Raw genomic sequence first — 14671 nt, 5'->3', positions numbered from 1 at the left:
GAAACTTGTGTAATTTTATCACTTAACTTGTGAAGAGAACAAGACAGGAGTGTAAATGTGACCAAAAAATGAATGTGGTTCTTGCAAGAATCGAGACTTCAATGCTTCCATGCCTGGCATTGGCAGAACATCAGCCTTTGTGGTAGAAATGACTACAACAAACTGCTGGTAACAGACATTGTCCTTCATGTGCCCTGAGCTTTCTCAGTCCTCCAGGTGTAGGGCTGTCTCCAACTATCCCTGTTTAGAAACCTTGCCAATTTTCAAGATAACATTGTTCTCAAATCTAAAAGGACTCTAAAAAAAAGTCCTCCATATTCCCCTTTCTTCTAATGGTCCCTCATCTCCCTCAACGATTTGGCTTCTTACTGTTCACCTGCATCAACCTGGGATAAATCAGTTGCTTGTCACATGATCCAAAATCACTCCTGCACTCTCTCTTTCCTACTGGACATCCATAATGAAGTCTCTGAGTTTACTGAGCTCTCAGCTTATCTGCCTTTCTGGCTTCTGAACCCCTTTGCTGGATCTGAAGTGGTGATCCATTCAATCCTATTGCAGCTTGTTTCCTCATTCCTGAATCTTTGACCATGGGTCAATGCCCCTGCTCCCTAGAGATGGCAGTGACAGAACTTGGCCTTCACTGAGCAGTGCTCCCTCCCTTGCTTCTGCACTCTCAGGTCTCTGTGGTGTTAGAACTCTGCTGTATTCATCACCTCCTCTTGATTAGGGCTATGGATCATCCGCTGCTTTATCCCATTGCTCATCCGTCCTTTGTCTTCCAAAGATATTTCTTCCAGTTGTAGTTACAGACATTATTTCTTCCAGTGCCAAGACCATTGATCCTGTGTTGTGTCCTTTATTTATACCTTGAACTTCTCTTAGCTCGTTGCTGTGTCTGCTGTGCTCTTGTACAGAGAATCTGTGTGGGCAGGCAGTGTCCAACTGCAGCTCATCTTTGCAACTGCATCCCTTCGTATTCTCACCTTGTGGCTTACCAGGAATTTTATTCTTTGGAGTCCCAGTCCTAGCTCATGGCCTAGCCAGCTCCTGCTTCACAGGCTCCATAGGAGCAGCTGTCCTCAACCTGTTAGTGAGCACTTGGCTACAAAACCCGTGCTTCATCTTCATCTCCGTAGTCTGTCAGACTGACACCTTCAGCCATGCATTATTATGAGAAGAAGGAGTCTAGTTCTGATTTATGCAAACTTGTGTCACTTGTGTTTGGCCAGAACATCACTCAAATGTCTCAGCCCTTACCGCTGCACACTCTACATCACAGATGAGCCACATTTTTAAGGCTTGCTGTTTACAAGCTGTCACTTCTCGCTGTCTATCAAAGAGCTGCCTCCTGACTCTAATGATGACAGCCTGCAAGACCTTCTTCTTGTTAGATTTCCAAATAAACCAGCCTTCCTCAAATGTATGCCATGTATTCCAGGCTGCTCCTACTCACTTTTGGGACCTGTTACACATGGACCTCCTGTTTTCTGTGCAGCAACATAGAGGAAAAAAAGAAAGGCACAAACTTTTTTTTCTAGTTTCATGTCAGCTTGTAGAAAATGAAGCCTGTAATCTTAAAAATGAAACATTTGCAAGTGGAGGATTGAGCCCTGCCACAGACCAAATCAAAATTTGAAGCAGAAACTTGGAAGGATAGATGTTTGTGCAGGAAAGTTTTCTGACTTTTCCCTGACAGAAGAAAAACTCTGCTGTGAGCAGACTGAAATGTCTCTATCAAGGAGTACTTTCTGAGTGCTTGAAGCATCATAAGATGCATGAGGCAGCAGCATGTGATACCTCTGCCCTCTATGGGTCTGGAGTGGCACATTTTGTGAGTGCAGCAAGAGCTGAACACCACAGTTCTACTACAGCCTGAACGCTACAGCTATTATGTAACAAAGGAAAACTCTCCCTCAAGCCAGTATAAAGATCAGGATCTCCATTAGGTCTTTGGCCCTGGTGATGCAGATGTCTGCATGATTATGAGTCTCTCAGAAACAAGAGAAGTGGTCTCTACAGGGATGCTAAAAACACTCTTCAGGCTTACCTAAATTCACATTTAAAAAAATAAGATCTTGGCAAGTAATTTTGGGACTAGGTAGGTGGCTGGCATAGCCCCAAAAAATGTGAGGTACTGTGAATAGCAGAGAACAGTTCTGCAGCCCAGTGTTGTCTTGTTTACTCATTGGTGCTGAAGTGTCTAAATCCCAACAAATTCATACTTTTGCATAAGGGCAACAGATGGTGTATACATCTGTGTGGTAGTGAGTCCCAGCTTATTTCCTATCACAAGAATATACCAGTTCCCAAGGGGAAGATGGCCACAGAGCCATTCCATCTACCACTGTGTGTTTCTGCACCTTTCATCCCACTACCAAAGTCAAACAGACCTTCTGATTTAGCAGTGTTGTGATATCTGCACACACTGTGTCATTGTAGGCAGACACTTAATGCACAACTGTTAGAGCAGCATCAGATGATGACATTAAAGAACTGCACCACAGAGAGAAATACACCTTTTGCTGATGATAGGCAAAGTCTTTCAAAGGTGATTAGTAATTAATAGCTTAGTGAGAAATTCACCTTGTTTACTCCAATCATGATCCCAGAAGTAGTATCTTCATTTCTTGGGTGCTGTACCTGTATCTTTTTTCTTGACAAGCTGCAAACAACTGTTAAAATTCTGGTCAGTCAATAACTCAATTTCAGTACTTGTCTGAGGTTGTCCAGTTTCAGCTCCTGCAGTATCTTCCCTCTGCAAATAGGGGCCCTTTCCTTCTTGCATCAACATTAGCTGCATACAAGGCCATGTTTAAACTTAATAAAGAAGAGTAGAGAAGGGGGTCTGTTTTGAGTAAAGCTGAGGAAGTACTGTATTCCTTTAAAATTTAAAGCCTCTGCTGGTATTATCAAAATGCACTGAGTGTCAGGCTCCAGGAGGCAAAGTCAGAACAGGCAGTGATGGATCACACTTACGGTATCACCTCGCTTCATCTTTTTCCAGTTCAGATGCTGCGGAGTCTCCAACTACACGGACTGGTTCGAAGTGTACAACACAACCCGGGTGCCAGACTCCTGCTGCTTAGAATTCAGTGAGAACTGTGGGCTCCATTCCCCAGGGACCTGGTGGAAAGCGGTGAGTAGCTCTGCAGCACATGGCAGCAGCTGCCTTGCAGCCCAGGTGAAGGACAGGCAGTAGTGATTTGCAGGGCTGCACAGATGATAAGCTGTGCACTTCATTCTATCCTAATTCACCTTTCATCAGGTGCTTTCAGAAGGCTCCTGTTGAGCTGTGGCCTTTGACCTCCAATGAAACCCCCTATTTAGTTATTTTTATGAGCTGGTTTCCTTTCAGTAGGCTCCAAGCTGTTGTTTCACACTGCAGACAGGTCCATTCCAACACTGATCTGCAGTGCAGACTAGTGACATCAAGGTAGGAAATGGCAGGAATGCCCTTTTTAGTGTCCCACCTACTGGGGTCAGGCAGCAATAAAGGCAAATGGTTCATGCATACACAGGCCCTGGAGCAGCAGCTGTAGCTCATCACAGCCCAGGCAGTCCTGAGGCAGGAGGACTGGCAGAGCCTTGAGCACTCCTCTCCCACCAGGAGCTCTGGTTCGGGGGCCTCCACTGCACAGAAGAGTGGGAACTGTTCCGCTGAGTTGCCAGCAGCAATTTTTTTTTTGTTGCTGCACTTGCCTGTAATCAAATTCAAAACTCCATGGGATAATTTCCCTACAATGGCCTCAGCAAGATCTTTCTGGAACAGATAGTCAGAGCCTAAATATGTCTCTGAAATTACCTCAGCAATTCTTTGTGCTAATTGCAGGTAGTGCAATTACACAGGAGGGGTGTAGGCCACCTGATGAAGTGGAATTATAGCTAAGTTTTGCTGGTTCTAATGGTTTGTGAAGACAATGAGTAAAGCTGTCTTGGCCACTTTCTAGTGAGATTTCATATGCATGGATTTGTACTCACAGAGGCTGAGTTCACATCAAACACAGCTTCCTTATACTTCTTGAGTAGCTCTGGGTAATTTTTTTAATTTAAGGGCTGAAAAATTCTTCTTCTATTTTATTCAGGGTAGCAAGAAAATCAGTGCAGGTTAACCCTCTGGCTTCTGATGGCCATTTATGGTTCTTCCTTTATACATATGTAAAAACCCCTAACTGAAGGCTGAATGATTCTTGGCCATGAACATTTACAAGACAGGGGGGCCTGTTTTTGAACAAGGTTGTCTTACAGACATGATTATTTAAAGAAAGGTTTCACTTGGGCCAATTCCACCCTCCCCAAAACTGGACCAGTAAAACAGGGCTACAGCTGCTGCAGAATTTAAAGCATGAAGAAAATAATGGAGGGGTGCCCATACTGCAGTTTGAAATGATTGGAAATGGTATGAAATGGGCCCATGTGCAGGAGGAGCAGCTACTGAGCCACTCACACTTGAACTGTTTGGTTTCCTGTGTCTTTATGCATTATAAGAAATGTTTATTTTTCTTGAAATGTGGAGAAAATGAAAGCCTCATTGTAAGGTTCTAACTGCTTCTGGTTGGGTTTTAGAGAGCAAAGAGGACCTAAACCCAGTGTTTGTTTATTTGTTGTGGTTTAACCCCAGTTGGCTACTAAGCCTGCTTACTTTCCCACCAGTGGGACCAAGGGGAGAAGCAGAAAAGTTAAAGTGAGACAAGAGTGGGTTGAGATAAAGACAGTTCAATAGGGAAACCAAAAAACCATGCTCTGTGTAACCTCTGCTCAATGATAACAAAAAATATCTCCAGATTATCAACCCTGTGTTCAGGACAAATCCAAAACACAGCCCCATACCCATCACTGTGAAGAAAATTAACTCTACCCCAGCCAAAATCAGCACAATATTTTTAGTTACTGGCTGAATTTATACAGAGCAGTGCTCATGCAGCATTTTGGAGGTGCACTGTTTTGTGTCTGGGATTAGTACTCCATGTTCAAGCCTCAACCCAAAAATAGATTGTAGTTGCTCCAGCACTGAAATGATAATCCAGGCTACCTAGCAGCTAGGTCAGATCCATTTTTTCTCTAGCTGTATATTCCTGGGAGAGTAGAGCTGTATTTATGGCCAATACAATATTCTTGGTTTGTTTTTCTTTGTAGCCTTGCTATGAAACTGTGAAAGTATGGCTCCAGGAAAACTTACTGGCAGTGGGAATCTTTGGATTGTGCACAGCTATGGTGCAGGTACAGTTTAATACCAATTTTCAAATCCTAAGTAGTTGTAACTAAGTAACTACTGATTCAGATATATACTCTGCCTAAGCAGGTTTTAAATCTTGCAGAATTTTTGTCTACCATCAGGCAAAATTATTAAGCACTTTGAGTTTTACTTTAGTTAAAATACTGTGTACAAGGCACAGAACTAGGAATACTGCACAGTGTTTTATGATGCACTGCAAAGAGCTGGCACTTTATCAAGTGGTTTATATAAGACTGAAACTGGACTTGGGAGGGGAGACTGGACTCCAGACACCTAATCAGGGTAGGATGAACTGCCTTTAGGGTGCCTCTATTTGTCCAGTTATTCTCCAGAGAGGACTTAGGCTAAATAGCCAACTTCAGCATAGTCTAGAGGTAACTTAAGTCTTCAACCTCATCCCTCAGGCGCAGGGTAAATTACAAATCAGGATGTGGTGCCCAAACCCTGCCAATAAACCCATGTCCCTTTACTATGATTGGCATAGACATGCCTATCAGATTTCTGAGTTGCAATCCTTTCCACTGTGACTTTGGTCAGAGAAGAATCTGTTGTCCACCACTTTGTGTCTTACATGTCTGTGCCTCTAACCCAGCCTGCTGTGGTTGTGCCAGTGTAAGCACCTGTGGCACAGCCTGAGGATACACAGGTGAAAGTTGTGCTGGAGCTCTGGCTGGTTCAAAGTGCCTTTCCTAAATTCAGTGAAGATCTAGCTTTAGTCTCTAGCTCCCCCTCTCTCACACCCAACATGCAAGCACAAAGGATGGCACTGCTAAGCTAATTAACACCGTGGAACTGCAGATTAACTCATGGTTGTTTGGTTTGGTTGGGTTTTTTTTTTTAAATTTGCCTGGTATGCCACTAGCAGCAGGAGAGAGCCTGGGATTAGTATTCCACTCACATTCCCAACAATGACAGATTAGGCAGAATGGCACATATCTTACTCTCTCGTATGTCATTTATTGGCTGCAACTTATTAATGCAAATGCCTGACGCCTCACAGGCCCAAATTCGGTAGAGTTCTGGGGCTTGTTCCAGTATAATAAGCAGATATGCTTAGAGAAAAAAGCACAAGATCATATGGCAGACAGGCAATTTATGACTGTTGTTAATATATTACCATGATTAAAAAAAACAAACCAGCTTTTGAGCATCCATTCCGCATTTAGGGTATCTTTAAAGGATACACTAAAAATCCCCAGCAGCCCATGGTCAGAGTCCTTCTCATAAATACCCTAACTATATTAAATTTCTAAGACAATACTATCTTTCTGACAGAAAGACATTGCTAGTTTGCATGGGAGGAAGCACCTTCAGACAATTTAAAAATGCAGATTCATATTCCTAGTAAATGCTGTGCAATGCAGGGAAAACACCTCAGAACACAACAGATTTTCAGTCTGCCTTCCAGCTGCCTGGTATGATTAAATGTACCTGATGACAAAAGTTTCTGTGTACTGTCACCTGAAATGAACTGAGCCCCCTCTCTTGCTGCTGTTTCAGTTGTGTTCTGGCCCATAGCATGTGGCAGTTTTTCATGTTAGCATCTTAGAGAATCATGCAGTCACATAATTTGAAGGCTATAACAGCACATGCAACAGAAGAATCTTCCTCAGTCGTGCATGCTTCAAACTATAAACCAAGTTCAGCCACCACTGTGTTGTTACATAGCTGTCCCTGAAGGTGGATACTTCCAAAAGGCCAGCGCTTGCTACAAACAGCACACCAAAACCTAATAATCTGATTTCACTGTAGAAGAGTGAGACTTGAGGAAGATTAACAATAACCATTTTTTCTTCATAAATATAGATTCATTTTATAACAATTTTTTCTTCACAAATATAATTGTGTGTGTGTATTCATGTATTCTTTCAAAGTACTCATTAACAGGAACTATTACTCATGTAAAGACTAAATTTGAAGTGGTCAAATTAAGTGCTTAAAACAGAATTCATACCCTAAAATTTTCTACCTGGCAGCCCTTCATTTCAGTGACAACTCTTACAGTGGTGTTGCAAAGGGAAAGTAACAAGTACTTAGTACATTCATATAGGTACTTCAGCTGGAAGGAAAATAAGACTCTCTCTCCCATCCCTTTTGATGAAGTAATCCACCAGAGACAGCACAACAGGTCAGTGCTTAGCTGGGAGAAGAACCCCCACCTCCCTGCTGCTTCTCTTGAATAGGCTGAGTAGAAAAACACATCCATTGTTGATGAGGCATTGATGGCCATGATTAATGCATGTTCAGTCTCCAGTGATTCCCCCACAGGGACCTGTGCACACATACTCTTGGAAAAGTAAAGTACAGTCAAGTAAACCACTGCATCTGTAGGGCCAGGGTTTAACCCAATGTCTCCCAAAACAACAGCTACAGGGACACCCACAGAATACCCACACAGCTGTGGATTGCTGCTGTAAAATATTTTCAAGCAAAAGGCATCCAAATTTTTTTCAATATACCTCTTCCCAGTATCTGGTGAGAAATCAACTCTCCCCTGCTCTCGCTGTCCGTTCTGTAAGACAGCAAGAGGGATAAGGACAAAAGGCAGACAGACTCTAGGAATAGAACAAGGACATGCACAGGCAGGAAACACAGTATGTGTTATGTCCTCCTGTGCGTGAACAAAACTAGTGTCATGCTTTGCTCTTTTTTTTCTTGTTGTTTCAATAAATAGGGTTTTTTTACTTACTGAAAAACGATTGTTTGTTGTTTCTTTTCTCTTAGATTCTCGGACTCACCTTTGCAATGACCATGTATTGTCAGGTAGTCAAGGCAGACACCTACTGTGCATAGATACCATTCCCAATCTTTCTGCTTCTCCTCCAAAGGACACAGGAGAAATCTCCTTCATGCTCATTCATCTGACCTTTCCCTACCCCCCTTTGTACTATAAACTGTGTATAATGCTATCTTTCTGAAGATTTTGTGAATCACCCCACTTTACTGAAGGAGGAAGAAAAGAAAAAGTCAGTACTTGAACTGGCACAGGTAAGAAGCAGCCTTGTCTTCAAGCAGAGGAAAACCAAAAAAGCATGGTTCTTTTTCCATGGCCTGTGGCAAGGCATGAGAGGCTGCTTACAAGGGGCTGACTGCAGACCCATGTTGAGAAAAGATGGCACTGAGGCAACCTCTGCAAAAGCTGCCAGGCTGCCTTCCTGCATTTCCCAGTCTGGAAGAGAGGAGGTGGAAAACAAATGTTCTTCAGCAAGAAGGTACAGAGTAGCTAGGACTGAATGCAATTGTAATTTTACTACAGTTTGCACACAGCTAAAATGTCAAGATCAAGCAGCCCTGCCTCCAAGTGTCTCAAGATGATTTTGTAGCCAGGAGAGGATCATCTTCAGAAGTGCATTGTTTTAAAGGAGTATTTTTAATCTTCTGTGTCGCAGAGTCAGGCTTTTAATCAGAATCTGTACAGCGAGATCCTGGCTGTTAATGGAAAACAATATTGGACATTGCCTCACTTCCTAATTGCCAGTGGCATATAGATGGTTGACTGCATATGTTATATATATTACATTCATAAACACATACTTTTCTGAAAGGAGGTGAAAATACCCAGCATCTAACCTCAGAAAGAGGAAACCTTTCTATCCTATTTTACATTCCAACTGAAATAACCAAGTATTATTTCTTGTACAAGGCACTATCACTTATACCTCTGGGAAACAAGTAATTACTTTCAGCTGTATCTTCATTTCAGTAAACAATTTGTGAGTGGGCTCTCTCTGTCAGTCTACTATGGTTTTATTTATCATCCCTGTTTCAAGAAGGTCTGCCAAAAAATATCACTCATTTCCATGCTTGAAGATGTGTACAAAGCTGTCAGCTGTTCCTTCCCTGAATGTCACCATTTCATTAATTTACTTTGGGATAACATCATCTGCAGGTATGATAGAGTTTGCCTTGCTGAGGAAAAATCTTTTGCACATTGCTCATTTTTCTGAGAGTTCTTAAGACTTCAGATGCTTTTATGCTTACCTTTTTTTTCCTCCCAGCTGCACGCTGACAACAGCCAAGACACATCAGTCTCTGTTAGAATGGAGTCACTTCTCAGTGCTCTTTTTCAGATGCATTTTCACCTAGCTGCTGGTTAGAATATAATCCACACTTTCTAGAATATCATGGAATCACAGAAATATGCAGAAATCAAAACCATTACTTTCCTTAACTAGGGAACAGCCACTCATTGATAACTGAAGTAATTGATGTAGTACCCTCCTATGCACATTTTCTGGTGATGAGGTTAAAAATCAGATGTGTCCTATTGTTCAAACAAATAATTCCCTGCCAGCAAACTGCTCCAGGTAGTGCATATGTGCCAGGGAGAAGCTGAAGCACCCCAGGGAAAGGACACAGCAGGGAACAAGCAAACAGAGCAATGCAGATGGCCCTCTCCCTTCAGCCATCATTTGTGCAGCTCTCAGCCACTGTCACTTAGAGCAGAGAGGTGACCATGGAGCTGTCTTTGCCCAGGAAGCTGAGTGCAGCCATTCCTGCAGACTGGAAGCATGCAGCAAGCTCACAGGGAAAGTTACCTTGCTTACAACAGCAGGTCTCAGCTCTGAGTGACATTTTGCATGCTTTGATGTAAAGACAATTTCCAGCACAAAACTGCACTTGCCAACCCGCAGCCTATTGAACAATCTCCTTTACACCCATAACTAACCCCTTTCTGGATTCTGGACCTGCATTATTTGACAGATTCACTCTCACTCATCAGATTTGGGAGATTTTTTTGTCTCTGCTGATTTCCTGCAGTCTTCTCACTCTCAGGCATGAGCTACTCCATATTTTCTGGGAAATTGCTTAGGACAGTCTGGTGTTTAAAAGAGCAATTATTTTCCAAAATTTTACCCCCATGGGGCATTTAGCTGTGCAGGCTAAGGTAAAAGTAATGTAATAATTCTGTGCATTTTTTGTGGCTTCCCCATCACTATCACAGCAACCTCCCCACCACTAAAGGATTTTACTGTCATGCAAACAAGCCCCAACATACCCAAGCTGAGCCAGTAGCCCACACACAGGTGCCCTGTACTCCAAAGCAAGAGGCTCACTGGTGTTGCAGTCATCACAATCTCCCTGCTCTCTGCTTCTTGAGCCCAGGCTCACCTGCACACAAAAGATGGTGTAAGTGTGTTTTCCCTCTCTCTACTCTGTTCTTTTCTTAACCTGCACAGATACAATTCCAGGTTAGCTGTGCCATTAGTTCTTGCCTTGGTTTATAGTTTGTACACAGGGGTGCTTCTGCTGACAACTCAGAGTTTCTACCGCTGAAAAGCAGCATGACACAGTGATGAATACATTCATAAAACATTGATTTTTTTTTTTTTTGAGACAGATAAAAGGTAGACAAGTCTATTTGTAGTGATCCCTGCCATTAAAAATTAACACAGAGATAGCAGGCTGATGATGGTTCAGCTGATGGGAGCAAACCATTGTGCAGAACTCCTACAGAGAGCAACTCTTATCAATTTGCTTGATGGTGGTGTAGAGAAAAGAGAGATCACAGACCCTTCTCCTGTGAGTCTCACAGTAATATGTGCTGAGCTCTTAGAGAATGCCTCTAGACTTTAGGTAAAGCTTCAGTGGAAACAAAATATGAGAAGCAGACTGGAGACAAGTCACATTTTGTGGTTTCCTCTAATCATTTTCCAGAGTTTAGGTGTCTTTACAAGATAAACTTTTTTGGTTTTAAAAAACAAGTACCTAAAGGGAGTATAAGCAACCCTCACTTTGTAAATCCCAGTCACTGCAACAAAAACATACAGTTAGGGGAAAAAAACAGAACAGAACAAAAAAACACAAAAAAACCCCCGCAGATCACATATTGCTGCTAATAATTCTTTTTAAAATATTCCTCTTCCTCTACCAACTGCGATGCTACTGCAATTTGTTCATAATTTGAACTGGACTGTTTTGTATATTTAATGTTATTAACTCTCTCCACACAGACCAAACAGCTGTTAGAGTGCTTACAGCATTACCAGCACAATCCAATTTCATACCTCTGAACATACTGCATATAACAAGCCTCAGACTTACCATATTTTCTTAAGATCACTACATCCTTTCTCTGCTGACAAGGTCAGAAGATTTTGTGATGTGTAACAGCAACAACCTTTAAAAAAAAAAACCAAAAAGCCAAAAAAAGACAGTTCCGTTTTACACATTAAACTGGTTGATTATATATAAGTAACCTGTAGTACATAATATCCATTTGAAAGGCTGCTGATATTGAATGCAGGCAGAGCAACACAGAAGTCATTCCAATTGCTTCTATTAGTGTCTTGTCACTTTTAGTAAAGCCTTTTATATTGTTGTGACTTCTTATCTTTAAACATGAAGGAGGACTCAATACATTTAAATTAAAGACAGAACCAAAGGCAATAAAGGAGCACTCCTAATTTATTCTCATGGCTGTTTCTGCTTAATAACAAGATATGAAGGCACAGGGCATATGACTGAACCTACTGAATTCAGCAGCATCAGGATTTAGCTTTTTAGATTCAGTCTAAATATACTTTTGGCCTCTCATTTTCACAATTATTTAAAAAAACCCACCCAAACCCATATTTAATGGAATATGTTTTTTTTTCCTGTACTGTCACTAGCAGCCAAATGTTATTACTTGTACAACAGAATTACTTAGCTGCTCATCATACAGTGCACAATCACTGAAATACACTTCAGTTTCTGTTCTATGAATAGTTCTTTGGTCTCGCCCCTCAAACAAACTCAAAAAAGATTATTCTATGATCAATAATTAGCATTTAAATGCAGCATTGTAGGATTTATCATATGGAGAGGAAGGGATTGCACTGTAGAAGCTGTACAAATCCTCTCTCTTGCATCATCAATAGGGCTGCTTATGGAATCCACCCCAACCCTCACTTCTCACAAACTGATGAGCACTGGTCACACAGAGTACACAGAGTGACTGGGCTGCCTCTTACACCTTCCCAGGGCAGGACAGGAGGGTGTCAGCCAGCATGGACAAAGTCACAGCCTTTCATTTACCCCTTGGCTTCGGTGTTGTGCCATAAGTGGGGCACCAAAGGTAAGCAACAGAAACCAGCAGTTGATTGTGGCATTATTTAAACCCAGACTCCATATTTACTCTAATTTATCTGCAAGAATTTGCTAAATGTAAATGATCTGCGTAGATACTGAGTTAGACAGTTAGAAAACATGTTGGGACTTGCCATGGGAAATCTTGTTTGGATTCCATTGTGAATTCTCCTCCCTTCTCACTGGTCTCTTACCACAGTGGGCAGTCTCCTCTGTTCTTTGGATTTTGTTGCTGCAATTACAATGGTACATTTTTGTGCATTCATATAAAGAACAAAATTTAAAATATACCTTTTATTTTTTAAAAGTTATTAAATATTCTTTAAAGTTTACAACAGAATGTCTTTTGTATTTTTTATAAGCAACTGCACTACAAGCTGAACAGTGATTCTATACAGACCCAGAGATGTGTGTGTGTGCAAGTGTGGGCAAGTACACACACACATACTGTATGCAATTTAACAAAACCCTACAGTGTTCTACTTCTTTGTCATTTCTCATTACCTTTTATTTGACCTATCCTTCCTTACAAATTTATTATTATTATTTATGTGGCTTACCTATTCCCAGTTCAATGTACACCTCTTTTTCCTTTTAAGGGCAGGCTACCTGAAATTATGTGATAGTCAATAACAATTCAGAAACTACTGGGAGATCAGGTTTAGTGTTAAAATATACTCAGCCCAAACCAAATTATTTTGTGTTCACAACTTGTCTGTTACTGATAACTTTGAAATAAAAGGACTTCTAAAAGGACTTCTCTTTTTCTGAGGTACTTGCTTACATTCAGAAATTATGTAGTAAAACTTGAAAAATTAACACCAGAATGTTTGTAAATTGAACAACTAGGAACTTGTACTGTGTCAAATCAGAACAATGTCTGGTTAGCCAGGTATGTTAGCTGCAGCCATGTCTAACACTGCCTTATTTTATACAATTTGTTGTACCCTACAGGTCAAATAACTTTGCAAGTGAAATTGCCTCTAAACTCTGCAATCTGAGCAACACAAGTGTACTATTGAAATTGTAATGGGAGAAGTAGGGACCCAGAGGTTTTAGAGTTTATTGCAAGAAGCATCATAAGGGATAACCCATATATTTGATGGAAGTTTCTTACAGCTCCCTCACTTTAGGAGAGATGTTTACATTACTTGAATTGTCTTGACCCCATTAAGTGCACCACTAGATGGTCTCATCAGCCACATCTATCTTTAATCCCTTTCTGACTTTGTGAAACTTTCACTTTAGTCCTGCAGTATAGCAGTGAATTTCACAATTTCTTAGTGTTGCATTTAAAAAAATCCTTCTTATATGGATTTAACATTGTGTCTTTCATTTACTCACCATTGCTTCTGTACTTCAGGAATGATAACTTAATGATGCTTACAGAAATGCATGGGCTCAGAGCAGCAGTATTACCTTTACAACTTAATTTGCCTTTCCAGTAGAGCTTAACCCTGGGTAATTGAGTACCCTATTGATTTTTAAGATCCCATTGTTTCAAACAACTAAGCCCAGTTTACCTTCCCCCAGTAGCTATCCTGTTTGTCTTTGCTTTTGTACTACATCTTGGCATAGACACAGCTGTTCCTACTTTAATCAACAACCAGATGAGTATTTCACCCTACAATCTGCTACTTTTCCAAAGAACACTTACAACCTGGAAATATCAGGCCTAGCTCGTTATTCTGGCTGTGTAAAACAAAGTACTTTCTGTCTGTATGGCAATAATTTTCAAAGAAATTTAAGGGCAGCTTATGAAGCTTCATCCAAAGTTTCATCTTGACACATTAAAAGTGCAAAAGACAGAGCCCTATGTTTCTTATCTTACCATGCTAAAAACCCCAAGAAAATAAGAAATCTGTCATTAATAACTCATCTGGCAAATACCATTTGAAAGACTGTTTTTCTGAAATCCCATTAGTTGCCTAAGGTAGGTCACTTTATCCTAGGCCTTGCTTCCTTGTCTCCCCCTGCAATAAACTGCTTCCCCATGGAAATACTGTCTGTTCACTAGAAATCCTAGGGTTTGCTGACCTGCAAGAAGAGCTCAGTTCACATTCCTCCCTCTAAGAGCCAGAAAACATTCACTACCAAATCAACACCAGTTGTGTTAGACAGCTGAACAGAAGTTCTGTGTCTTAGGATGAGGGTTTTTAATGAAGAAACAGCTGATCAGTTGAACTGATTTCTCAAACAAGTCCTTGGTATCTTTTATGTAGAAATCATTTAGGCAGAGCAGAATATTTTGTTACTACAGAATTGCTTAACAGACACTTCCCTGTACTTGCAATTAAAGAATAATTTGAAAGGATGGGATAATTATCCACTATAAACTTCCCCTTATATTCCCATAGCACTGCT

At 41.1% G+C, this 14671-nt stretch overlaps 1 protein-coding gene across 2 annotated transcripts in view; it reads left to right on the top strand.

The window, feature by feature from the left end:
* TSPAN4 (tetraspanin 4) overlaps positions 1-12647 on the top strand; it is a 187460-nt gene extending 174813 nt beyond the window's left edge. For both annotated transcript variants that reach the window (XM_059474419.1, XM_059474420.1), the window contains exons 5-7: positions 3008-3139; positions 5137-5220; positions 7961-12647. In XM_059474419.1, the coding sequence (XP_059330402.1) occupies positions 3008-3139; positions 5137-5220; positions 7961-8029 (285 nt within the window). In that variant the 3' untranslated portion in view covers positions 8030-12647. The remainder of the gene's footprint in view (positions 1-3007; positions 3140-5136; positions 5221-7960) is intronic.
* Positions 12648-14671: the final 2024 nt, after the last annotated feature.

Source organism: Ammospiza nelsoni, chromosome 6 (genome assembly GCF_027579445.1).
Source record: "Ammospiza nelsoni isolate bAmmNel1 chromosome 6, bAmmNel1.pri, whole genome shotgun sequence".
Lineage (NCBI taxonomy): Eukaryota > Metazoa > Chordata > Aves > Passeriformes > Passerellidae > Ammospiza > Ammospiza nelsoni.
This window is presented reverse-complemented; position numbering and strand designations above follow the sequence as displayed.